The 27,725-nt window shown below is 43.7% G+C and overlaps 1 protein-coding gene across 4 annotated transcripts; it reads left to right on the top strand.

Moving 5' to 3' along the window:
- On the top strand, positions 1-26,703 carry LOC112258572 (zinc finger protein 91). Of its 4 annotated transcripts, none has more exons than XM_024433011.2 (7): positions 1-371; positions 12,530-15,316; positions 15,858-15,932; positions 16,121-17,239; positions 18,354-19,261; positions 23,907-24,293; positions 24,415-26,703. In XM_024433011.2, exons 2-7 carry the CDS (start codon positions 12,726-12,728, stop codon positions 24,891-24,893), a joined length of 5,559 nt encoding a protein of 1,852 aa, XP_024288779.1. In that variant the 5' UTR covers positions 1-371; positions 12,530-12,725; the 3' UTR covers positions 24,894-26,703. The 4 variants fall into 4 exon arrangements, with proteins under 4 accessions (XP_024288779.1, XP_024288780.1, XP_024288781.1 ...); XM_024433013.2 differs by having other exon boundaries at positions 2-371; positions 23,907-24,319; positions 24,415-24,554; XM_024433012.2 differs by lacking the exon at positions 15,858-15,932.
- Positions 26,704-27,725: the final 1,022 nt, after the last annotated feature.

Raw genomic sequence — 27,725 nt, 5'->3', positions numbered from 1 at the left:
CAACTGTGGACGTTTGTCTGATTTTGATTAACAACACGATTGAGGGCGCCGGAGCAAAATGGACAAGTTATAGTTTCTGGAGAGCAAAATACAGTACAGCATGCAACAAAGTAATCTGTTAAAAAAAGATAGGTGTTTGATGCAGACTAAAATGTTATTCTGCGCATGATGACGCGCAAAAGTACGTATGTCTCCGCTTCACACCGCTAGCTAGCAGGAAGTATGTTGAATCCGAGGAGAAAAAAATGACCGAAGAACCAAAGTCGGTTGTTGATCTGAAAAAAATAACAAGTCTCCTAAATGAGAACGCAAATGCTGCGGTTTTTGGATTCGGCATCATTCTCTCTGGTGCAAAGAACGTCATTAAACGGGTAAGTCGAGTGCGTAAAACGTATTTAAAAAAAAAAAAAAAAAATGTTTTCCATCAATGGGCCAGAGTGTATTTGTCGAGATCTTTGTTGGTTCTAGGCTAGCGCACGTTAGCCAGCAAGCTAACCTTTGCGTGCCACGGTTATTTGGCTTGCTTAGGCATTAATTACCCCTGAAATAATATGGTCTGTGTATGTAACAAGGGAATATACATACATTTATGCAGTGTGCGCATCAATTTCTTTGAGCTTGCAAAATGTAGAGTTAACGACTTCCGTTTTCCTTGTATTTTTTTTTTAGCATCGTGGGGGGGTGTAACGTTACTTAGCTAGGCGGCCGCGCTAGCTATTTTGTTAGGTCGGTGCAGATTATTACATTAGTTTGATAGTTGGCCAGTTTAAATGCCCCTTAAGGCGAAGTAATGTCTCACATTTAGCTACACTTGTATAAAAATAATACTATGCATTTATATGATCCGAAGTAATGTATTTTCACGACTTGACCCAGCTAACAGGCTAATGTTTGCACAGCTAACTAAAATGCGGCTAGTGTACTAGCTAGTTGCAAATAGCTTCTAAGAAAGCAATTTATGGAAATTGAGTCGTTTTTGTTATTTTGGGGCAACGCGTATAAACGTTATATTTTAACATTGAATAACTCGATGTTTCAGTTAACTATGCATTTATGATTAAAATGTCTTATAGTTTATGCTTTCTCGGTCCTCCGGCCTTGACGTTGCCTAATTTGGGGAGTCGTTCGATGGAAAAGAGCACGGAATGTCTCGCGGATCGGCGGTAAAGATGCCCTGCTTTTGTCCTGAAAAATTTACACTGTGTGAACTCAGTGGAAAGACAAGCCAAGGTCAGGGAGCACGTTAGAATCGCCTCCCACCACGAAGTCAGATTATACTTTATTTAAAAAAAATCAAATTACAGGCTCTTGGGCCTCCCTATTATGAAAGAAAAACGTTATTTGTTGAAATGTGCTCCAGACCCCGAGCTTTCAATCAAAACAATGCAGGTGTAAACATCGAGTCACACAGAAAGTAATTGTAAAGATATTAACCTAGCTGAACGGTGTATGTACAGCTATCTGAAATATGTTTATTCATATTCTTTCTTTTTTTTCTTTGTGGTTCCTTGCCCTCAGGCTGTTTACAGTATCCTGCAAACGGTTTTTGCACGGTAAAGGTGTTTGTGATTTCACTGTTTAAAATAGTTTGATTTCCTAATGCTATCAAATTAGTTCAGCTTGTTTGCTAGGCTAACTACTTTTGTGCACACTAGTTAGTTAATTATATTTTACAGTTAGACAGTGTAAATATATATTTTTCTGTTTGCATTTAGTTGCAAATGGGAATTAGCCAGTGAAGGTAAAATTCTTCCAAACTTGTTTATGCTTCACCTCCCCATTTCTGTCTCTTATGTATTAATAATTATTCTACTTGCATCATTTACACCACATTTGATAATGGCCAATCGAGCTTAAGTGTGAACATTCACATTACATTTTCCTCCCCAGAGAGAACCAGAAACCCTGGCTTCTACAGGCCAGAGATGTATGAATTCACTTTTTACACCATGGGCCCATTGTTGATGTTTGTTGTTGTTGCATCCCATAAGTTAAGCAATCAAGGTTTTAATTTTCATGCCTTGCTCGCTGGATGTTTCTATATAAATCTAGATCCCACCCTGCTATCATTTGAATAGACATATGCATTTATTCCAACCTGGGCCCAGCTCAGCAATGAATATATAAACTCAGCAAAAAAAGAAACGTCCCTTTTTCAGGACCCTGTCTTTCAAAGATAATTCATAAATTCACGGTCATTTAGACACTAACAGCTTACAGACGATAGGCAATTAAGATTACATTTCTGAAAACTTAGGACACAGAAGAGGCCTTTCTACTGACTCTGAATAACACCAAAAGAAAGATGCCCAATGTCCCCGCTCATCTGTGTGAATGTGCCTTAGGCATGCTGCAAGGAGGCATGAGGACTACAGATGTAGCCACGGCAATATTGCAATGTCTGTACTGTGAGACGCCTAAGATGGCACTCCAGGGAGACAGGACGAACAGCTGATCATCCTCGCAGTGGCAGACAACGTGTAACGACGCCTGCACAGGATCGGTACATCCGAACATCACACCTGCGGGACAGGTACAGGATGGCAATAACAACTGCCCGAGTTACACCAGGAATACACAATCCCGTCATCAGTGCTCAGACTGTCCGCAATAGGCTGAAAGAGGTTGGACTGGGGGCTTGTAGGCCTGTTGTAAGGCAAGTCTTCACCAGACATCACTGGCAACAACGTCGCCTATGGGCACAAAACCACCGTCGCTGGACCACACAGGACTGGCAAAAAGTTCTCTTCACTGACGAGTTGCGGTTTTGTCTCACCAGGGGTGATGGTCGGAATCGCGTTTCTTGTTGACGGAATGAGCGTTACACCGAGGCCTGTACTCTGGACCGGGATCGATTTGGAGGTGGCGGGGCCGTCATGGTCTGGGGCGGTGTGTCACAGCATCATCGGGCTGAACTTGTTGTCATTGCAGGCAATCTCAATGCTGTGCGTTACAGGGAAGACATCCTCCTCCCTCATGTGGTACCCTTCCTGCAGGTTCATCCTGACATGACCTTCCAGCATGCCACCAGCCATACTGCTTGTTCTTTGCATGATTTCCTGCAAGACAGGAATGTCAGTGTTCTGCCATGGCCAGCGACGAGCCCGGATCTCAATCCTATTGAGCACGTCTGGGACTTGTTGGATCGGGGGGTGAGGGCCAGGGAACTTGCAGGAGCCTTGGTGGAAGAGTGGGGTAACATCTCACAGCAAGTACTGGCAAATCTGGTGCAGTCCATGAGAAGGATATGCACTGCAGTACTTAGTATCTGGTGTGGCCACCAGCTGCATTGACTGTTACTTTTGATTTTGACGCCCCCCTTTGTTCATGGACACATTATTCCATTTCTGTTAGTCACATCTGTGGAACTTGTTCAGTTTGTCTTGTTGAATCTTGTTTTGTTCGTACAAATATTTACACATGCTAGGTTTGCCGAAAATGAACACAGTTGACAGTGAGAGGACATTTTATTCTTTTGCTGAGTCTATATGCTTCAAAGTGTAAACAACAGATGACCGACAACCCAAACTGTAGAGGAAGTGCTTTTTGTGACGTTAGACCCACCTGGTATTTCGCTATACAGATCTTGGTGAACCTAGCACACCCAGATGGCCTGGCATCAGAGCCCCTTGGTCAGGGTACCTTCCCAGAGGTTATGAGGCTTTCACTTTAACATTAGAGCTGTAAGACTAACCCATGCAGGTATAAAGTATATTCTGTTGAGGTCACTTGACTACAGGAACAAATACTGGTAGGCCTATGTCAATAAGCCATTCTGGAATAGGATGCCTTATTCAAATATAGGTTGGGGGGGAATGGTGGAAGGCTCTAGAATAGTGGATTGAGCCTATATTAGACTACCAGGCATATGTTACTGAAAATGACCAAGGTGACATTTGACCCATTTAAAAAATATATATATATATATTTGAATGTTGTGTGCAACTGCAATATCAATCTTGCATTAGCTTATTTTAGGGCCAACTTCTCAAATTTGGATGATATCACAGAGCTTTCATTGATTTTTCGCAATGTGAAATTATGAAATGGAAGTATTCCACAAACCTTTATATTGTCTTTTGTGCTGTAAATGTAAAAACTATAGGTGTGTGGTTCTCAAGATTCTGCAGGAAGAACTTGACACATTGGACAGCCTGGAAGCGAACACAAGCTGCCAACGTGCCACATCTAATAAAACTAAAGCCATGTCTAAAAGTTGTCACAACACACGCCTTTTTTTAGCACATATGCCTAAATACTAAGACTTTGAATCCGCACTGACAATTGGCAGTAGATGATAAATCATATGTATGCATAAAATATAGGTTAATTTTAACAAATGTATTATTCATCAAACATTGGCAAAACATAAAGCAATACATTCTATAAATGTAAGACAACATATTTTTAGGTTTTGAACTGATCATGTATTTTACCCCACAAAGCGTAAGTGTTGAATGTTAAAAGGGTAGTGCAGTTGAAGATGAGATTTTCCTTCTTTTTTTTCATTTATATTTCCACGCAGGTCAAAATAACACAGAAATTGTGATAATGCCCCTTTTGTTTAAGAGCTGTTTATAAAAAAGCCTGGAATTTCAGCCTGTTCAGGTGGGATGGAACTTTTGGCCCACAACATGATGTCACAATGTGATTTGAGTATAATAGACCAATGACTGTTCATCTGATGTGGGTGGGTGGGCTCTAGACCATCCTATCAGCCTTTCAGGGCTGTGTATGTAAAAGTCGTCCAATTTGTTTCCCAACGCCTACATGATCAGACTGATGATTTCGAGACATACAGTGGTGGATTTAAAAATACAATTCCAAAGACTACATTAGGGCTTTAAGAATAATGATTGACTTCCTGGTAGAATTTAAATCTCTAAAGCCCTGTAAGAGATACTCTATACAATGATGAGTCTTGTTTCCGCCCTAACAATGGCAGTTGTTGTCAGAAAGGTGGGTGAAGGGGGAGATCAGGTGGGACCGTTCTAGCCAATGAGAGGGCAAATATGTGTGATCAAAACAAACAACTAGATACAATTTCATTCAGTTATCACTACATTCGTAACAACCTAAACATTCTGAAACTTCTTTTCAATCAAATAAGCCTCACTTAGCAAATTAGCAATCACATTTTTTTTGTTGACCAAATCCACACACTCTCATAGGTCTTGATACAAAAACTCCCCACTTTGTCTGCTTATCACTGTAGTGATGGGAGTGGAGCCTCTCACTTTGCCTGTTCTTCCTATCAGGGGTAGGCAACTAGATTCAGCTGGAGTGTTTTTGGAAGAGCAGATTGTCGGGGTGACGGATCATAATGATTTTCAATGCAAATTGAACACAACTTAGCCCCCCCATTGGCCCGCGGGCCACCTGTTTTCGACCCCTATCCTGGACACGTGATCTGAGAGGATTGAACAGGTGGAGGAAATAAGGCAATCTCTTGGTAGATATTGTCTCTTAGATCTGTGTCTAGGGCAGTGATATAAAAAAAAGTAACTTTGAGGTCAGGACTACTGCTGGTTTTCTGTTCGACCTGATAATTCATTGCATACACATGGTGTACCAAGTCTAAATCAGTCCCTGATTAGAAGGGAATAATTTACAAAAGCAGCAGTACTGGGTCTAGGGACCTCAAACTAGGCTCTGGACCTCCTGTTTCCCTCTAATAAGGGACTGATTTTGACCTGGGACACTGTGTGTAATTATCAGGTAGGAAATAACCAGCAGCCTCTGGACCCTGTAGGCGTGTGGCCCTGGTCTAGGGGAAATGGGGCTAGGGGTTGGCCCAATCCCAATGCACTTGTGGAGATCTGAGAAGATTTGTTTGGCATAAGAAATATGGGGAAACTTCCCCCTGGTCTATCAGGCCAAAGTGGAGCTATTGCCATGTTACTTACAGTACACCTATCAAATCAGATCTCCACAAGTGTATAGGGGCCAATTTGGGATTGGGCCATTGTTTCTGGACAAAACCTAAATTTCAGGACCATTAAGCATGAAAGAAAAGAAAAAGAAGAAAAGAAGAATCAAACTGCCGATAGGTAGGTACCACAGTGAGAGGCGGTTCCTTCTCTTGCTAGAACAAAAGCGGTACCTGCTGCATGCTGACCCGGTAGCGACGGACCTGCCGTTTCTACTTGTAGAATCTCAATGCTCGTCAGTGGCCAACAACTTTAAAACCTACCCCAACCAGGAACCGTGGCTAGATGGCAGCATTTGCACAACACTGAAAGCACGAACCACCGCATTTAACTATGGCAAGGTGATTGGGAATATGGCAGAACACAAACAGTAGTCATTCCCACTGTAAGGGAATCAAACAGACAACACTTCAGTATAGAAACAAAGTGGAGTCACAATTCAACGGCTCAGACAGGAGATGCATGTGGCAGGGTCTACAGACAATCAAGGACGACAAAAGGAAAACAAGCCACGTCGCGGATACTGACGTCTTGCTTCCGGACAAGCTAAACACGTTCTTTGCCCACTTTGAGGATAACACAGCGCCACTGACGCAGCCCGCTACTGGGGGCTCTCCTCCGTGGCTGACGTGAGTAAGACATTAACCCTCGCAAGGCTGCCAGCCCAGATGTCATCCCAAGCTGCATCCTCAGAGCATGCGCAGACCAGCTAGCTGGTGTGTTTATGGACATATTCAATCTCCCTATCCCAGTCTGCTGTCCCCACATGCTTCAAGATGGTCACCATTGTTCCTGTACCCAAGAATGCAAAGGTAACTGAACTAAATGACTCGCCCCATTGCACTCACTTCTGTCGTCATGAACTGCTTTGAGAGACTAGTCAAGGATCATATCACCTCCACCTTACCTATCACCCTAGACCCACTTCAATTTGCCTACCGCCCCCATAGGTCCATAGACGATGCAATCGCCATCACACTGCCCTATCCCATCCGGACAAGAGGAATAGCTATATAAGAATGCTGTTCATTTACTACAGCTCAGCATTCAACACCATAACACCCAAGCTCGAGGCCCTGGGTCTGAACCCCACCTTGTGCATTTGGGTCCTGGACTTCCTGACGGGCTGCCCCCCAGGTGGTGAAGGTAGGAAACAACACTTCCACTTTGCTGGTTCGCAACACTGGGGCCCCGCAAGGGTACATACTCATCCCCCTCCTGTACTCTGTTCACCCATGACTGCGTGGCCAAGCACACCTCCAATTCAATCATCAAGTTTGCAGACGACACAACAGTAGTATGCTTGATTACCAACAACGACGAGACAACCTACAGGGGGGAGGTGAGGGCACTCGGAGTGTGGTGCCAGGAAAAGAACCTCTCACTCAACGTAAACAAAACAAAGGATATGATTGTGGACTTCAGGAAACAGATGATCGAGCACCCCCTAGTGGAGAAAGTGGAACGTTTTTAAGTTCCTCGGCATACACCTCACGGACACTGAAATGGCAGAAGAGGCATTGAAGTGCCTCTTCAACCACAGGAGGTCAGTACAGGTGAATCGAAGCTGGGACCGAGCGACTGGGAAAAACAGCTTCTATCTTTATTTTTATTTTTTTTCACCTTTATTTAACCAGGTAGGCAAGTTGAGAACAAGTTCTCATTTACAATTGCGACCTCGCCAAGATAAAGCAAAGCAGTTCGACACATACAACGACACAGAGTTACACATGGAGTAAAACAAACATACAGTAGAAACAAGTCTATATACGATGTGAGCAAATGAGGTGAGATAAGGGATGTAAAGGCAAAAAAAGGCCATGGTGGCAAAGTAAATGCAATATAGCAAGTATAACACTGGAATGGTTGATTTGCAGTGGAAGAATGTGCAAAGTAGAAATAAAAAATAATGGGGTGCAAAGGAGCAAAATAAATAAAAAGCTAAATAAATACAGTAGGGAAAGAGGTAGTTGTTTGGGCTAAATTATAGATGGGCTATGTACAGGTGCAGTAATCTGTGAGATGCTCTGACAGCTGGTGCTTAAAGCTAGTGAGGGAGATAAGTGTTTCCAGTTTCAGAGATTTTTGTAGTTCGTTCCAGTCATTGCCAGCAGAGAACTGGAAGGAGAGGCGGCCAAATGAAGAATTGGTTTTGGGGCTGACCAGAGAGATATACCTGCTGGAGCGCGTTCTACGGGTGGGTGATCCTATGGTGACCAGCAAGCTGAGATAAAGGGAGACTTTACCTGGCAGGGTCTTGTAGATGACATGGAGCCAGTGGGTTTGGCGACGAGTATGAAGCGAGGGCCAGCCAACGAGAGAGTACAGGTCGCAATGGTGGGTAGTATATGGGGCTTTGGTGACAAAACAGATGGCACTGTGATAGACTGCATCCAATCTGTTGAGTAGGGTATTGGAGGCTATTTTGTAAATAACATCGCCGAAGTCGAGGATTGGTACGATGGTCAGTTTTACAAGGGTATGTTTGGCAGCATGAGTGAAGGATGCTTTGTTGCGAAATAGGAAGCCATTTCGAGATTTAACTTTGGATTGGAGATGTTTGATGTGGGTCTGGAAGGAGAGTTTACAGTCTAACCAGACACCTAGGTATTTGTAGTTGTCCACATATTCTAAGTCAGAGCCGTCCAGAGTAGTGATGCCATCAGACTGTTAAATAGCCATCACTAACACACAAAGGCTGCTGCCTATATACAGACTTGAAGTCATTGGTCACTTTAATAATTGGAACCCTAGTCACTTTAATGTCACTTTAATCATTTTTACACATCTTGCATTACTCATCTCATGTATATACTGTATTCTATTATACTGTATCTTAGTCTATGCTGCTCTGACTGCTCGTCCATATATTCATATTGTCTTAATTCCATTCCTTTACTTTTTTATTTATTTCACCTTTATTTAACCAGGTAGGCAAGTTGAGAACAAGTTCTCATTTACAATTGCGACCTGGCCAAGATAAAGCAAAGCAGTTCGACACATACGACACAGAGTTACACATGGAGTAAAACAAACATACAGTCAATAATACAGTATAAACAAGTCTATATACGATGTGAGCAAATGAGGTGAGATAAGGGAGGTAAAGGCAAAAAAAGGCCATGGTGGCAAAGTAAATACAATATAGCAAGTAAAACACTGGAATGGTAGATTTGTAATGGAAGAATGTGCAAAGTAGAAATAAAAAAATAATGGGGTGCAAAGGAGCAAAATAAATAAATTAAATACAGTAGGGAAAGAGGTAGTTGTTTGGGCTAAATTATAGGTGGGCTATGTGCAGTAATCTGTGAGCTGCTCTGACAGTTGGTGCTTAAAGCTAGTGAGGGAGATAAGTGTTTCCAGTTTCAGATATTTTTGTAGTTTGTTCCAGTCATTGTCAGCAGAGAACTGGAAGGAGAGGCGGCCAAAGAAAGCATTGGTTTTGGGGGTGACTAGAGAGATATACCTGCTGGAGCATGTGCTACAGGTGGGAGATGCTGTGGTGACCAGCGAGCTGAGATAAGGGGAGACTTTACCTAGCAGGGTCTTGTAGATGACATGGAGCCAGTGGGTTTGTCGACGAGTATGAAGCGAGGGCCAGCCAACGAGAGCGTACAGGTCGCAATGGTGGGTAGTATATGGGGCTTTGGTGACAAAACGGATTGCACTGTGATAGACTGCATCCAATTTGTTGAGTAGGGTATTGGGGGCTATTTTGTAAATGACATCGCCAAAGTCGAGGATTGGTAGGATGTTCAGTTTTACAAGGGTATGTTTGGCAGCATGAGTGAAGGATGCTTTGTTGCGAAATAGGAAGCCGATTCTAGATTTAACTTTGGATTGGAGATGTTTGATATGGGTCTGGAAGGAGAGTTTACAGTCTAACCAGACACCTAGGTATTTGTAGTTGTCCACATATTCTAAGTCAGAGCTGTCCAGAGTAGTGATGTTGGACAGGCGGGCAGGTGCAGGTAGCGATCGGTTGAAGAGCATGCATTTAGTTGTACTTGTATTTAAGAGCAATTGGAGGCCACGGAAGGAGAGTTGTATGGCATTGAAGCTTGCCTGGAGGGTTGTTAACACAGTGTCCAAAGAAGGGCCAGAAGTATACAGAATGGTGTCGTCTGCGTAGAGGTGGATCAGAGACTCACCAGCAGCAAGAGCGACCTCATTGATGTATACAGAGAAGAGAGTCGGTCCAAGAATTGAACCCTGTGGCACCCCCATAGAGACTGCCAGAGGTCCGGACAGCAGACCCTCCGATTTGACACACTGAACTCTATCAGAGAAGTAGTTGGTGAACCAGGCGAGGCAATCATTTGAGAAACCAAGGCTGTCGAGTCTGCCGATGAGGATGTGGTGATTGACAGAGTCGAAAGCCTTGGCCAGATCAATGAATACGGCTGCACAGTAATGTTTTATCGATGGCGGTTAAGATATCGTTTAGGACCTTGAGCGTGGCTGAGGTGCACCCATGACCAGCTCTGAAACCAGATTGCATAGCAGAGAAGGTATGGTGAGATTCGAAATGGTCGGTAATCTGTTTGTTGACTTGGCTTTCGAAGACCTTAGAAAGGCACGGTAGGATAGATATAGGTCTTTGAAGAGGGGGATGACCGCAGCTGCTTTCCAATCTTTGGGAATCTCAGACGACACGAAAGAGAGGTTGAACAGGCTAGTAATAGGGGTGGCAACAATTTCGGCAGATAATTTTAGAAAGGGTCCAGATTGTCTAGCCCGGCTGATTTGTAGGGGTCCAGATTTTGCAGCTCTTTCAGAACATCAGCTGAATGGATTTGGGAGAAGGAGAAATGGGGAAGGCTTGGGCGAGTTGCTGTTGGGGGTGCAGTGCTGTTGACCGGGGTAGGAGTAGCCAGGTGGAAAGCATGGCCAGCCGTAGAAAAATGCTTATTGAAATGCTCAATTATGGTGGATTTATCAGTGGTGACAGTGTTTCCTATCTTCAGTGCAGTGGGCAGCTGGGAGGAGGTGTTCTTATTCTCCATGGACTTTACAGTGTCCCAGAACTTTTTTGAGTTAGTGTTGCAGGAAGCAAATTTCTGCTTGAAAAAGCTAGCCTTGGCTTTTCTAACTGCCTGTGTATAATGGTTTCTAGCTTCCCTGGACAGCTGCATATCACGGGGGCTGTTCGATGCTAATGCAGAACGCCATAGGATGTTTTTGTGTTGGTTAAGGGCAGTCAGGTCTGGGGAGAACCAAGGGCTATATCTGTTCCTGGTTCTAAATTTCTTGAATGGAGCATGTTTATTTAAGATAGTTAGGAAGGCATTTAAAAATATATTTAGACATCCTCTACTGACGGGATGAGATCAATATCCTTCCAGGATACCACGGCCAGGTCGATTAAAAAGGCCTGCTTGCTGAAGTGTTTCAGGGAGCGTTTTACAGTGATGAGTGGAGGTCGTTTGACCGCTGACCCATTACGGATAGATTTGTGTGTATTGGGTATATGTTGTGAATTACTTGTTAGATATTGCTGCGCTGTCGGAACTAGAAGCACAAGCATTTCGCTAGACCCGCAATAACATCTGCTAATCACTTGTATGTGACCAATAAAATTTGACTTGATTTTGAGCCAATCAGAGAGCACGTACCCCCACATGTGGGAGTCAACAGGAGTGATAACAAAAAGGGCAAAAAATTGCAATTTCTCTGTACATCCATGGATGAGCCAGTCACACTTCATTTGCAATGTAGGCTATGGGATGGTAGCTAGTTAAGTACACAGATGCAATGCACACAACACTAAATACTTCCCCCAAGCTAGCTAACCAGTATAGCTAGTATTGATATTCTAATTTAATCACAATGGATTCTTTTCCATGAAACAGCTTCCTGTGTTAGCTGCCGGGTTAATACCGTGTCCTGAGCTAGCTAGCTATGTTGCGCTGGTTAGCTAAACATTTGGCTATGGGCTGGCACTGGCCGTATGGGATTATGGAGAGTTAATTTAATTGTTTCATATTGTTAGGTAGTTATCTAGCTGTGGCCATCTGGCTAATATCAACAAGGGCATTCTACAAAATAGCAACATCAGCGCAGCTAGCTAGCTAACATTGGAATCTAGTCCATAAACTAAACTAAGCAACACACAGACATGCATTGCCAAACAACGCTACTGCCTTCTTCTGGTTTGTAGTATTTTAAGGCTTTGTGGCTGATGACTTCGAGGTTTTTGCTCTGTGTACACAGAGATTGTCTGCCGACACTGATAAGAAGTGCAAATTACTCTCGGCTGGCGAACGGTAAAAAATCCTGTGTGTGCTCCTGCTCTTACATGTAGGTGTGCGAGATTTACCCTGCCCAGCACCCTTGAAAGGTAGAGTTTCAATGTTGGGAACAATTCATTGGTCTGAATGTCTGATGTGGGGGATTTGTAGCCTGTGTTTGCTTTTGCCAGACCATTATTATTCCAATGAAGGTGTTCTTTGTCATATTACTTGCAGTATAGAATTGATAACCTTTCCACATTGACTGTGCAAATGGCTAGATGTACAGTATGTCTAGTTGTTTCTGGTTTGAGTCTCTTCTAAATGATTAAATGCCCTCTTTTTTTAATGTTTTTCCTATTTCAACAGTGCTCTTCCATTGCCTGCTCCGTGTTCAGATCCTTCCGGTGCTGCCCTGACAAGGTGGCAATGAATGGCTGAAAGAAGACTTTCTTCAGCTCCGGGAAGAAAATGGCTGACACCACAGAATCCAAGAGCTAAGACTCTCTCTTTTCCCCTTGTCTGCTTTGTTGATTATCTTGAGACTTGATTTCCCCTTCCTTAAATGTATACGCCTACTATGGCAATGCATGATATGAGCCGTGTCAAGGGTTTCCCCTGTAAAGAGTGTGATATGGTTTGCCCCAGTACCCCTAGTCTGTTAGAACACATGAAGGCTCACTACCAGCAAGAAGAGAATGGCAGGTTTGAGTGTGAGCAATGTGGCCGCATCTATAAGCATGCTGGCAGCCTGGCCAACCATAAGAAATCCCATGAAGTGGGTTCCTTTCAGTGCCCAGTCTGCACCAGAACCCTGCCCAATGCTGTGGCTCTGAAGAATCACCTCCGTATCCACACACTATCCCCAAGCAGTGCCCAGGCAGAGGAAGACGGCGGTGACGAAGGCGCTGAAGACGGACATGATGAGAGGAACTATGGTCTTGCACAGGACCTGTCTGATGGCTTTGCCCGCAGTCACCTGAACAACAGTGGAATGGGTCATGGTGTGATGTCACATGACCCAGATGATCACAAGAAGTCACCTGTAACTGATGATGCCTGGGATCGCCCATTCAAATGCGATCAGTGTGATAGGACCTACCGCCACCATGGCAGCCTGGTTAATCACAAGAAATGTCACCAGGAGGGGGCGTTCAAGTGCACCGTCTGTTACAAGCAGTTCAACAACCTGGCTGCTCTCAACGGCCATGAGCGAACCCACTCAAAGTTTAAGACTCCTGGAGCATCGATGGTTAACAACAACATACATGATTCTGTGACTGATCAGCGTCCGTCTGCTCCCCAAACCGATGATGCGTCTAACTGCTTCTGCCACCTGTGCCAGGTAGCTTTGCCCAACAAGAGTGACTTCCAGGAACACATCCTATTGCATAATGCAGCCTCCTCTTCACTGGGTCTTGCCCGTAGTTTCCCTGGGATAATGCCGCACAATCTCAGCGCTGTCCGCTCCCCAGCATACACACCTGCCCTGGGTGACCCTCTGCCGCTTCCTCATTTGCCAAATGATAAACGTGGACCCTTTGACCCAATGCTTGGCCCTCCTGTCAATAACCCCATTTACACTTGTGCATACTGTGGGGCTGGGCATCCTGATCTGGAGAGTCTCAAAGTTCATTACCTCACCCATGACCCCCACCCAGGCTCCCATGGTCAGGATGGTATCCTGAACACTGATGGGATTGGCTCTAACTCTAACCCATCTCCATCTGGAGAGAGAGCGCAATCTTCTTCTGATGATGGTGAACGTCGTTTCAAGTGTCAGGATTGTGGGAAAAGCTACCGCCATGCTGGAAGCCTGGTCAACCACAAGCGCTCCCACCAGACTGGCCTCTACCAGTGCACCATCTGCTGCAAGCAGTATCCGCATTTGGCTGCCTTGCATAGCCACCTCCGCAGCCATAAGGGAAGAACATCCAACCAATCATCCCTCAACACTGAAGGCGACTGGCTTTCCTCGGAACCCCTGACACTTGACTCTCAGAATAGTTATGTACAGGAGGGGAGCGGCGCAACCACACCTATCTCCCTCCCTGGAAATCTTGGTGACGCTGCTCACTTTGTACCTGATGGTGGCCACAGCAGTGGTTTGGATTCACTGGAGTTCCATGATCGATTTGATGGCTCCCTTGCCCAGAGCAACTCTGGGCACTCCCCTCTTCCCCAGAACCATCGCCAGGCTGATAGACATATGTGCACTGACTGTGGAGAAATGTATGGGGACATCTCTGGCATCAAGTCTCACATGTGCCCCCAACGGCGACAGAACCAGGGGATGTCCAATGGATTCATGGGAAACATGAATAGCTACAACAGTCCTGGAGGCGCTGCTCTCCCTTCAGGTGGAGGAAATGTGAAAGAGAGCAATGGACAGCGCTCTCAGTATGGTTCTCAGTCCCATGCCCAAGGAGTGGGGAAAAGGATGAATAAAGAAGATGAAGATGATGGTGAAGTGTACCAGTGCTCGGTGTGTGGGAACCATTATGCCAGCCTCAGGGCCCTGAGGAGCCATCTGCGCAGCCATGCTAACAATCCCACAGGGCCTGGGACTTCAGCGCTTTCTCCTAACGGGGAGGCAGATTGGAGGATTATCTGCAGCACCTGTGGCCAGAGCTTCTCCAGAAAGCAAGACCTGTTAAACCACCAACTGATTCATGGGCCACAAAGGTCCGATGCAGCAGCGCAGAGCATGGGAGCCGATCCTACAAATACTAATGGCAAAATGGATGGTGATGGGAGGAATCACATTTGCGTTGACTGTGGCATGTTCTTTGCTGATCGCCATCACCTGATCACTCACCTGTGTCCTGGAAAGGGAAGAGGAGGAGTGCTGAGCAAAGAAGGTTTGAATGGAGCTAAAGGGATGACTGGCGGAGATGGAGTTAGTGGCGGCGGAGTTGGAGGACCTGGGGGCAGTCGTGATATGGGAGGACAGGACCGTAGACAACAGATGCCAGATTCGGAGGATCGACCCCACAAATGTGACCAGTGTGGAAGGGGCTACAGGCACCCTTGCTCCCTGCTCAACCACAAGAAATCTCACAAGACCGGAGTCTTCAGATGCCTTGTCTGCCAGAAGCGCTACTACAACCTGCTGGCCCTTAAGAACCACCAGAGGACCCACTTTGATTTAAAAAGGTAAGCTTTTGTTTGATGCTTTTCCCCATTGAGACTTGTTTGTCTTTGTGGGCCTATTATTAATAACATAAGATCTGTTTGCATTGCTTGAATTTGGTCCAAGTTTCAAATTGACATCAATAGGACATTTTACACTAAAATCAGGATTGTACAGTACCTTCATGGATTGGTCTTTATTTTCTCTGAAATAATGAGATGCATTATTTTTTATTGTAATAATACTAGATATGAGTAAGAATAATCAATTTTCCTATCGGGGCCTCCGCATCGATGTAAAAAAATAGGCATTCGATTTTGTTGAAGAAAACACACCGCTTTTCCCTCACTGTACAGCGGCACAGCTGGAAAACGAACAACATTGTCATTGAATGTAAGAGTCTACTCTGTGCTACAGTCCAATCTGTAAAGCTAATTAAAAACAAAACACCCCTTAAGCAACCCTGAGGAACCCAAGAAATGGCCAGGCCATGACATCTTTGAATCCATTCTAAACGTAAAATGTATTTCTGACTGGTGATTTCCCTTTATTGGCTTGCTACAGCAAGGCTGCCGCTGGCACAGGGAGAAGCGGTCCCCAAGTGGCACCCGATTCCGAAACGATGGCTTTACTTGAATGGTAAATAACCTTACCCAAATGTGCTTTTATCATCATTACTAAACGTAGCTAGTGCCCGTTCAGCCAGTAGGCTGTCCATTCATGATGTCAGGAGCGAGTTGAATGGCTGGCAGATCGTGGAATAGGCGTAAGGAGTGTTTACCAGTTCCTAACCCATCTTTTAATTTGGTCCTCACTTTCTTTTACAGGCACAAGTGTGAGGAGTGTGGGAAGGCCTTCAAGATCCAGAAGCAGCTGGAAAACCACCTTCGGCTCCATGAAGAACACAGAGCAAAGGCTCACGCCCAGCTCGCAAAACTAGGCAATGGGAGGTATCAAGGAGGACCCTCTGGCATGCAGGCCATGAGAGGAGAATCGTCCAAATCCCAGAACCCTGGCATGGGGGAAGTCAAGTATGGACAACAACAACAAGGCTTCAAGCAACCCTACTCAGAGGCTGGTACTTCAAGGGCTCAGAATTTTGATCTACAAGAAGGGGGACGAAGACCCTTCGCCTGTGATGAGTGCGGACGGAGCTATCGTCATGCAGGCAGCTTGGCCAATCACAAGAATCTTCACAAAATTGGCGAGTATCACTGCAATGTCTGCAACTCCACTTACCCCAACCGCCTGGCCATGAAAAACCATCTGCGTCTTCATTTTGCCCTCAAGAAGCACACTTGCCAGGAATGTGGCAAAGGATTCCGTACCCAAAAACAGCTGACCACCCACCACTCTGCACAGCTCTGCAAGGGGGCTGCAGGAGCTGTTGCTCAAATGGATTACGAGTGTGATGGGTGCTGCGAGGGTTTCGCTACTGCAGACGAGCTGGCTGCACATGACTGCCCTGCTCAGCAGCTCCCTTCGTCCTCGGCCTCCCTCAACAGCTCAAGCCTCAGCATCGATGGGGCTGACCTTGTGCCAGATGAACGCCCTTACAGCTGTGACATCTGCAACTGCTCTTACAAACATGCCAGCAGCCTGCTGAACCACAAGCACACACACAAGACGGGCACTTTTACATGCACCTACTGCGACAAGCCGTACTCTAACTACATGGCGCTGCGCAACCACATGCGCATCCACACGCAGAAGAAGAGGCACATCTGCCACCACTGCGGGAAAGCGTTCCGGCTAGCCAGATTCCTCCGCAATCACCAGAAGGTCCATGAGGAGGGCCACACACGCTTTGGCTGCACCAGCTGCGGGAAGAGCTTCCAGGGGAGGTCAGGCCTGGCGAGGCACCGCTGCGGGGAGAACCAGGTAGGCAAGGAGGGCAGGAGGATGGCCACTGCAAGCACGACAGGGGGAGAAGAGTGCCGGTACACGTGAGTTTTCGTCTGTTTGTGATTCTTGAAGTGAAAATAGTGAAGATCATAGGTTTCTACATGTCTATTACAGGTATATGATCTCCAATCCGGCTTCCTTGGGACCATACGTGCACCGGAATTCGGCTATTTCTGAAGTTTGGACAGATTGATTAGTGGAGACCAGATAAGTCCCCCCTTTTGCTTTCAGTTAGATATACATTCGTTTTGTAGACTACTATACATCAGAATTGATTTGATTGTTCAGTTGGATGTTTTATTTTCTGCTTTTACAAAGAATACTGACATTAATTGATACCAATTCAAAGTAGCTGACGTAGTATACTAAGTAAGATTTATGATTTGTGTGTTCCTTGTACTTGTTTGAATTGTAGTGCTCCTTTGTTTGTGCTTCCCTGTCTCTTTTTATAGGTACATTGTACATTTTTAGGTTGTTGATAGTGTAAACCTAGTTTAGTGGGCTTCTTTGTTTGACAAAGTCATGGCACAAAAGCTGGTTAAAATGGTAAAAGACCATAGAAGTTGAAAGGTTCTTGTTAGTTTTTTTGCTGATATTACAGTGAAGACTACATTGATACAGGGCATGGGCCTATCCTTAGACTTAGATCCACAGTAAGTATTTGGAGCTTGCTACACTGCACATGCTTTGTTGTAAATGAGTTATTTTGGGCGGGGGGTAATCTGCACCAAGCCAACATATTTCACCACAGTTGGTGAAAGCCAGAATAAGTTCAATAACTATGAAAAGTGTGATGGAATTGTTGTATCCAAATGTGCAGGGAGCCACACATACCTTCCAAGACTCTAATTAGTTTTCAATTATTTGATTAAGGACAGTCCATATTTTTTCCCCTTGTTTCCACCAAAATGTGTTCCCCTTATATTATGTGTATAAATTGACTATTTCTTCTTGCAGGACATGGTAAACCACTTTTAGTCATCTCCAAAGCTTTAAGCCGGATTCCAGATCATATACCTGTACAAATTATTTTTAGATGGATATATAAATATATTAAAGTTGTATCTAATGGAAAAGTGGTAACCAGCCAATTAGATTAGTGAAAAAGGACCGCAAGCAGTTACTAATTTCTTCTTCTCTTCTGTCTCTCCACAGATGTGACCAGTGTGGCCGCTCCTACGCCCATGCCAGCTCCCTTCTCAACCACAAAAACACCCACACCGTCGGCATTTACCACTGTGCCGTGTGCCTCAAGACCTATTCCAACCTCCTGGCCCTCAAGAACCACCGGCGCATTCATTCAGAGATACGGCGTCACCGCTGCCCAGAATGCGGCAAGGCTTTCCGTGTCTCCTCCCAGCTCAACAGCCACCGTCGCGTCCACCTAAAGGAGAGGGAGCTCACTTGTGGCCCCTGCCAGCGCAGCTTCCCCAGCCAGGCCAGCTTCCGGCTCCACCAGGAGATCTCCCACGGCCAAGCCCCCAGGCCCCCCCAGCAGACACAGGCCAGGGCTGGGGGAGCCTCTGGGGGCACATCCGGGGGCGGGAGCTCAGGCCTTAGCTGGGGCTCCGGCCTGGATCTCACGTTGTTGCAGGCCCAAGGACTGGACCCCAATGGACTACCCAAAATGAACTCCCTGTCCTTCCAAGGCCCCAGTGGCAGCAGGAGCCGTGGTGCGACGGGGACCAAGTCGCACATCTGCAACCAGTGCGGCCGCACCTACCTCCACGCCAGCTCCCTCCTTAACCACAAAAACAGTCACAAAACAGGCGCCTACTTCTGTAACTCCTGTCAGAAAGAGTTTCCCAACCTGATGTCCCTCAAGAACCACCGGCGCATTCACACTGAGCCCAAACGTTTCCAGTGCCCTGACTGTGGAAAGTCCTTCCGTGTGTCCACCCAGCTCATCTGCCACAGGCGCATCCACACCAAGGAAAAGCCCTTTTCCTGCCAGCAGTGCGACAAGCGCTTCTCCAGCAAGTCCAACCTGCGCCACCACCAGAAGGTGCACTGGAGCAGCTCAGCGCCCCCTACCATGGCCATGGGCGCTGCCAGCTTCTTGGGTATGCCCTCGGGCCCATTTCTATAAGTATGGGGGGAGGGGGAAGGGGGGGTGCTCGTGTGAGATGCATTGAAATGCCAAGGTTTTAGAGGTGCCAAAACTTAGTCCCCATCTCATTCACCACCATCTCCCTCTTGTTGTAGAGTGTGAGGTTTATGTCTTTAGATTTCCACAGAGCAGGTTATGTGTTTTAGACACACAGGCCCTGCATGCAACCATAGACAGGGGAGGGGGAGAGGACTGACTTGGCATGGACGATCTCTACACTGGTTAAGACAGTCTGGTTGCAAAAGCGTCCCCAATCCGCTTCATCCCAACCAGCATGGCTACTCTTGCTTGCATTCACTCGATGGCCTTTGATAGGGGACAAGAACCCATTCACCTGTAATGGTACACATGGATTACTGCTCACTCGGTGTAGGATGTGTGCTAGACTTCTCTGTTCGGGCCTTTAGAAACCTTAATGATATACTGTTGTCATAGCTCCCCTTTGCATGTTACACAGTAGACGATTCTAGATTTCTCCGTGTTTTATTGACCGTTAAGCCCAGTGTCAATGAAGTCATAACAAACGGGTCACAATAGGAACAACATCCTGATGCCATGCCAAGAGTGTGGCGTGACGCTCACCAAGTCAACCACATTGATGAATTTGACCAATGTTAAGGTTTTTTTGTGTGGCATCTTTGCAGTTTGAATGCATTGCACATCATGACATCCCATTCCGTATCTGTTGATTTTTGGATAAAGCCTTTGCATGCGGCCTTTGTCATGTTATACAAAACATCTTAACCAGTAAGAACATGTATTTCAAACAGTATCTCTGAAGTGAGCAATATGTTGGAACAAATAGTTGAGATGTACTTTAACATTGTAAAAATGTAGTTTTAATGGTGAATGTAGTGGTTGGAGATGTCACATTTCTGTAATATAGAACTGACCTGAGGGTGTATTGCTCTCTTGTGAGGTTCTAATCGTTTTCTAACTTGTGTGTTTCTTGCAGCACGAAGATGAGCTTCAAACCTTATTTTTCTGCAGATGACAGCAATGCTCTTTATCGGTTGCTTCTTTCTGGCATCACATTTGTGTTTTCCTCTTTTTAAAAAAAATATAATGTTTCTGGGCACCCATATTTTCAACACTGCGCCTAACGAGTTAACATGTATAGACAATAAGTTGTGTGTTTTTTTTTTTTAAAGAAGAAGAAAAATGAATATTGTTAGGCCCATGCCGGCATTTAGATTTTATCCTGTATCGTAATCGTACTTTGACTGTATTATTTACAGTTCAACTTTTATAAAACAGATCATTGTAGAATGCATTTATTTATATTAACACTTTAGGAGCTTTGTTGTTACCACCCCTTGTCCTTACACTTACCCCTGACTACTCATCCTGTATGTATAATTGGCATGGAGTCGAGTATGAAGGACTCCCAAAGAACACTTGTGACAAGTACTCCTCCATGTTGTCTCAATTTGTTATGGTTTAAAAAAAAAAAATAATAATAATAATCAGTCCCTTGTACAATAAACAGGGAACTTGTATAATGTGTGTTTTGATTGCAGTATGAAGACGAAGGAAATATTTCTGAAATGTTTGCCTTTTACAAGTGATGTTGTGACCGTCTCCCCTCAAGTCAGACTGGACTTCCTTCTGTTTCACAAAAAACTCACACTCAAAGGGGACAACTTTGAATTGTTTGTGCATTCAGACCTCATTCTCAAGATTTTGTTATACCTTATCGTAACCCTTGTATTTATTAGTATTTCTTTTTATTTAATTGCGTTTGGACTATTCAAAGCTCTGTGTGAACACCTTTTACTGGGAGAGCTGGTGCTAGTAAGTGAAATATAAAGTGACAGTGAAGTGATTTTTAAGAGCAATGTGATAACTAGAACACGGGACAACTAACTATATTTTAATGGAACTCTTCCGTTTTCTCCAGAATTGGTTAAAAGTGGACACTTCCAACCATCATTACGGATAGATTAGAAAGGATTGGTTTGAACAACTATAATGAATAATTTTCAGTTCTAACTTTTTGTTTCATACATATGTAATGCTTACTATACAGTTTTATAAGCTGTTTTGATAATTAATTTCTTAACAAAACCTGTCCATATTATAACCCCTAATGCTGAGTATTTGAAAATAAATAGCTGGAAAACTAGTGAAGAACATTGTTGTGAATCCATTGTCCTTTCACTCCTCACTTTTAATGTACTTTTGAAAGTGTTAAGTGTTTTAATAATCAACACGTTTTCACACAGGCAATTTTTAATCTGTGATGAAGGCGAAATCAACTTCGTTAACTCAACCTTGTTAAAGACTTGGCTTGAACATTTTCACTTCAGTGAATTGGTCAAATTAATGTGTCTAGTTGAGGGGCCAAATAATTGACCTGTTGGAATTTAAGGAAGGGGGGTATACAATTGCAGATCTTTAAGCAAATGATGCAGACTGAGGATGAAGTTTGATAATGTGATTTACCTTGTTGCCTCTAGAAAGGCGGGTGCCCTCATATCATACACCTAAACTGTGTACACACAGGCAGCCCAATGCTGATATTTTTTTTGACTAATTGTTCTTTTGACCAATCACATCAGATCTTATTCAGAGCTGATCTAATTAGTGAACAAAAAGATCACAATAATGCTGCCTGTATAAACACAGCCCTAGAGGATTAGACCTCTGAAAATGTAATTTGCTCATGTTAGTCCAAACAATACATTTAAAAAATGGACACTAATGCATCTATATGTCATCTTTAAGGTGCAATGTTTGAATGAATTCCATTATCTTGATGCTAGAATATTGAGTTTTATGCAACACATACAAATCACTAAATGATATCAAGTTTACAATGTGGTTGTTGAAAATGTACCTTTTATTTTATAACCAGCCAAATAGGTTTGGAGTTCTTTCATCCTTGGAGGAAGAAGAATATTCCTCCCAAAACTGATTTCTTTAGTTTTTCCAGTGATATTTAGACCAACTTCATTGTTCCACGTAGCTTTTTTGGTTGTTTTTTTTTGTCAACCCAGACACGTTTGAGAGTGCTTATTTGCTGCTAGTTAGCTTAGCACGCTAACGCCAGTGTCCATATGGAATCTGAGCTGATGCCAACGTCTAGCAACCACAGAAGCATTTCTGTTTATAATACATTGTTCAAGAGTGATATGGTCACTATACACGTTGGAATGGAGTTTCTGCATGGTGGTTAAGTGTGTTTTTGGACGTTCAATTGATTCCTGTGGACTCTTGGATTAGCATGCTAAACTAACAAGTGGCTGCTCCAAATAACTAAATAAATCAAATATTTTTGTTTGGGAACACTCAAGTACTGGGAGAAACCAAAGAAAATTAGTTTTTTGAGTAAATTGTCCTAAGGGCTGTAGAATCATCAACATTGCAATATGACTCTCCCAATTTGTGTGTATTTGTCACCATGAAGATGAAACTAACCCAGATATTGAAGATACAAATCTCTCACCCTTAATCCTACACATGTAACTCTGACTTATGCCATATTTGTTTTGTTTTCATGTACATTTCGTCTTTTATATATGCATGATAGTTTGTGCTTAATAAAGGTCCATCCGTGTTGAATATAATTAACTGTAGCTATACATTTGTTACCAAATTGAGGCATCAGTTTCTTCTACCAAATTCAAGGTACAGTTAAACTATGTAAACGACCATATTAAATACTGGTAGCTAGTGGAAATGCATAATAAACCCATATATACCTACAGTGGGAAAGTGACATTCACAACACATGTAGCCTCATCATTTGACTCAAGGCTCAGTACACCATCAGCGTAGGGAAGGCCCATTTGATTTGCCCAATGGTTTGATTGACATATTGAAAAGGCTCCGGTGAATTGCCCGAAATAAACAATTTGTTAAATGTGCCGTTTTTAACATTTCAGTAATATTTTGACTCCCTCTCTGATTTTGAAGAATATTATTAAGTCCAAAATATTATTTTGTAGAGACAATATTTCAACTTCAGAAAACTACATCCAATATTGAATCAAGAAGACGCATTTTGTATACACTGAGGGTGGCCAGGACGTGCCACTCTGTGACAGTTATTTTTATTTTTGTCTTGATTAATAGTATTAATTTATTACTACCATGACATATCAAGATCTATGTCCATGTGGAAATGTTACGGAATGCACTTTCAATTGTTGAAGAATGACTTTTTCCCCCCCATATGGCTGAAGCTGTTTCTAATGCAACGTTTACATGCTGTCACAGTTATCAGAAGCTTTTAGTTTCACTTGAAGGACTGTCAATGTCGGAATTACAAGAAGGAAACTCAGAGACATTTTTGCTCCCAAGTTGTGACGTTTCACCACTGACCCTTTACCTTTGACAGCAAATCTGTTTTTGACAATTACAATTTTATCAGTATGTATAATGTAGCTAGTCCGACCATATTGTTGATGTTAAGTAAGCTAGTTTACTTCATTAAGAATTGTTCCAATTTCAATAGCACTTGAACACAACCATGTCGAGCATATGACTTCCCAGTTTCCCCATTTCCTACGAGCATGTGAAGCCAGCATTAATGTGTATACAAACGAAATATCAGAATTATGGCATGACACAATTCCTACATTTTACATTTTCAGGTCATCCACCAATTGGCGCAGGGAGACCACCCAAGTCGCATGTCTGCGACCAGTGCGGCCGTGGTTACCGCCATGCCGGATCCCTCCAGAACCACAAGAACATCCACAAGACAGGCGCCTATTTCTGCAGCTCTTGTCAGAAGGAGTTCTCCAACCTGATGGCTCTCAAGACCCATCGGCGCATCCACACTGAGGTCAAACGCCACCGGTGCTCAGATTGTGGAAAGGCCTTCCGTGCGCCTAGCCAACTCATCGTCCACCGGCGCATTCACACCCAGGAGAAGCCCTTCTCCTGCCAGCAATGCACCAAACGCTTCTCTAGCAAGTCCAACCTACGTCACCACATGAAGTTGCATTGGAGCGGCTCAGCGCCTTCCAGTTTCCTGGGTATGCGCTCAGGCCCATTTCTATAGGTGGGGGAAGGGAAAGTGCTGCTGTGATTTACATTGAAAAGCCAAAAGGTTTCTGGAGGTTTGGTTTAATACAAGTTCAACGTTTACATTTTCAGGTAAACCGGTAATTGGTGGGGGGGCCAAATCGCACGTCTGTGACCAGTGTGGCCGTGCCTACCGCCACGCCAGCTCCCTCCTCAACCACAAGACCATCCACAAGACTGGCGCTTATTTCTGCACCTCCTGTCAAAAGGAGTTTCACAATCTGAACGCCCTCAAGAACCACCAGCGCATCCATACGGAGACCAAGCGCTACGAGTGCCCGGAGTGCGGAAAGTCCTTCCGTGTGTCCACCCAGCTCATAATCCACCGGCGCATCCACACCAAGGAGAAACCCTTCTCCTGCCAGCAGTGTGACAAGCGCTTCTCCAGCAAGTCCAACCTGCGCCACCACATGAAGTTGCATTGGGGCAGCTCAGCGCGCCCTGTGCGCACCAATGTGTCTGTGGCTGCTACCAGTGCCACCCTCTTGGCTCTGCCTCAGACCCATATCTCTACAAAGTATGGGTGGGGTTGGGGAAAGGGGAAGCATTGAAATGCCAAGGTTCTGGAGGTGCCAAAACTTCTCTTCACCCTCATCTCCCTCTTGTTATAGACTGTGATTTTCATAGAGCAGGTTACGTGGTCTAGACACTCAAGGCCCTGCATGCAACCCCAGACAAGGGGAAAAAGTGGACTTGACATGGACGATATTTACACTGGTTAGGACACGGGTTGCAAAATCCTCACCCATCTGCCTTCATCCCACCCAATTAGTTAGCTGTGCTTGCTGCATTCACTCGGTAGCCTTTGCTAGGGGACAACAACCCTTCCGCCTGCAATGGTACACCAGGATTACTGGTTTTAAAAAAACGTCAATATTAAGGTTTTGGGATTGTTCCTTTTTGACTGCTGCACATCATAACATCCCATCTGTTAATCTTCAATGAAGCCTTTGCTTGCATATAAGAATTTGTGCTTAACTGACTTGCCTAGATACATTTAAAAAAAAACATGTGCGGCTTTTGTTGTGTCATACAGTATTGAAGAGTAAATAATGGATTTTAAATGTATCCGCAATATGTTGGATTAAAGAGTAGATGTACTTTGACATTTGACATTGTAAAAATTGTAGTTTTAATGGTGAATGTAGTGGTTGGAGATGTCACATTTCTGTAATATAGAACTGACCTGAGGGTGTATTGCTCTCTTGTGAGGTTCTAATTGTTTTCTAACTTGTGTGTTTCTTGCAGCACAAAGATGAGCTCCAAACCTTTATTGTTCTGCAGATGACGACAATGCTCTTAATGGGTTGCTACTTTCTGGCATTTCTGTATTCATCCCATTATTTCAAAATGGCTCTTGGCACCAATATTTTAAACACTACGCCTAAACCAACAAGCGCGTATAGATGTTTTTTTTTTACGGATAAAAGTAAAGAAATGTATATTGTTAGGCCGCTGTCGGCATTTGGTTTTTATCATGTATCGTAATTATGACTGTATTATTAACATTGCAGCTTTTATAAATCATTATAGTATGCTTATTTGTAGCAGCATTTGTAACAGAAATGCTAGTTTTAGGATCTCTCAGTTTAGGAGAAGTGTTGTAACCACCCCTTGTTCTTACACATACCCCTGACTCTTCATCATGTATGTATAATTGACATGGAGTCAAGGATAAAGGACTCTGACACATTAAATTGACGGTACTTCCTTAAGTTTCCTTTGTACAACAAAAAGGGAGCTGCTATGTGTGTTTTGATTGCCGTATGACGTTTAAGGAAGATTAAGGATTATTGTTGACATGTTTGCCTTTTGAGTGATGCCACTGTCTTCCATCAACTCAGACTGGACACTTCTGTTTCACACACACACACACACACACACAAAGAAAAGAAACCACACTTACAAACATAACTCATAAAAGTTTAGAGCATTTATTATGTTCAGTTTGTTACTCTTGTATTGTAACCTTTGTATTCATTCATTAGTGAGTATTTCCTTATACACTTGTGTTATATTCAACTATTCAAAGCTCTGTGTACATATTTTACTGGGAGAACTGCTAGTAAGTGAAATAAAGTCACAGTGAATTGATTTAGTAGTGATAAAACTAGACATTTATATTTGAGTTAAACCTATAAAAAAAATATATATACAAAATGGACACTTTTGAACCTAGTTTAGAAAGAATTGCTTTGAACAAGTATTCATTTCAAGTTCTTACTTTTTGTTTCAAGTATATATGTAATGGTTACTATACACTTTTATAAACTATGTTTTGATAATTAATTTCTTAACAAAACCTGTCCATATTATTATCCCTAAATGCTGAGTACTGAAAATAAATAGCTGGAAAAATGTGTTGTGAATCACAATTGTCCTTCAGCTCCTCACACTTTTTATGTATTTAAGTTTTTAATAACAGTCACAATTTCTTTGAAGGTTGCTTCAATATTTCCAAAAGTCCTATAGTATTTAATTTCTATTAAAAAGCAGGTTTAAAGTAAGCCTGTTTTGGGGGCTCTTTTCTATGACAGTGCATTCCCTTCAGTCAGGAAGGTCTGTCATAGAAAATAGAACACATATATTCACCTTCATGATCCCTAAGGCTTTGTTCGTTTGTGCTCTATCAGTCAGTTTACCTGAGCAGTCTGCAGTGAATCCCACATCCGTTTCCCAATGTACATGGCCTTTCGGAATGATGGATGTGACCCAAGTCCCATGTACCATGTGAGAGCAGAGGAGTCTAGCATCAAGGCAAGTCCTCCTGGGGAACAAGGACTGTGACTGTCCTGAGAGTCCAGTCAGAGGAAGCCATTCATCACTGTCTAGGGCCTTGTGTCCCTGGTGTTTTGTTGATGCCATGAGGGGGGCACTACAGATTCCCAAATGGCACCCTACTCCCTACAGTGCACAACTTTCGACGAGGGTCCATCCCACTGGGCACAGACATCAGTTCAACATCCAGTTTTAATTTACATTTGGTTTAGTTGTCAACTAACGTGAATTCAATGATGTGGAAACAACATTGATTCAACCAGATTTTGCCCAGTGTGTAGGGAATAGGGTGCCATTTGGGATATAGACAGAGTCTGGGTGTACAGCCATGAGGGAGTAGTGGGGGAGTACAGCATGTGGATGTGGAGGTTAACAGACTATTGAATCCCTGCACAAAATGGAGTACTGTATTTATTTAGGTGTTTTTTCAGTAATGTTCAAATTGGTTGTTGCCATTTTCCTTTGTTGATTGGTGGAGCTAGATTAGTGTGGCTGACACAGATGGCAATGGTTTAGTTAATCAAAAACAGGCCTTTTTGTTTGCATTTCCTTTTATCCCCATCTTGAATTTCCTACTTCTCCAGATTCCCCATTCAGCTCATTTC

The sequence above is a fragment of the Oncorhynchus tshawytscha genome, linkage group LG09 (assembly GCF_018296145.1).
Source record: "Oncorhynchus tshawytscha isolate Ot180627B linkage group LG09, Otsh_v2.0, whole genome shotgun sequence".
NCBI lineage: Eukaryota > Metazoa > Chordata > Actinopteri > Salmoniformes > Salmonidae > Oncorhynchus > Oncorhynchus tshawytscha.
Note: the sequence above shows the minus strand (reverse complement) of the source record. Positions and strands in the feature narration are given on the sequence as shown.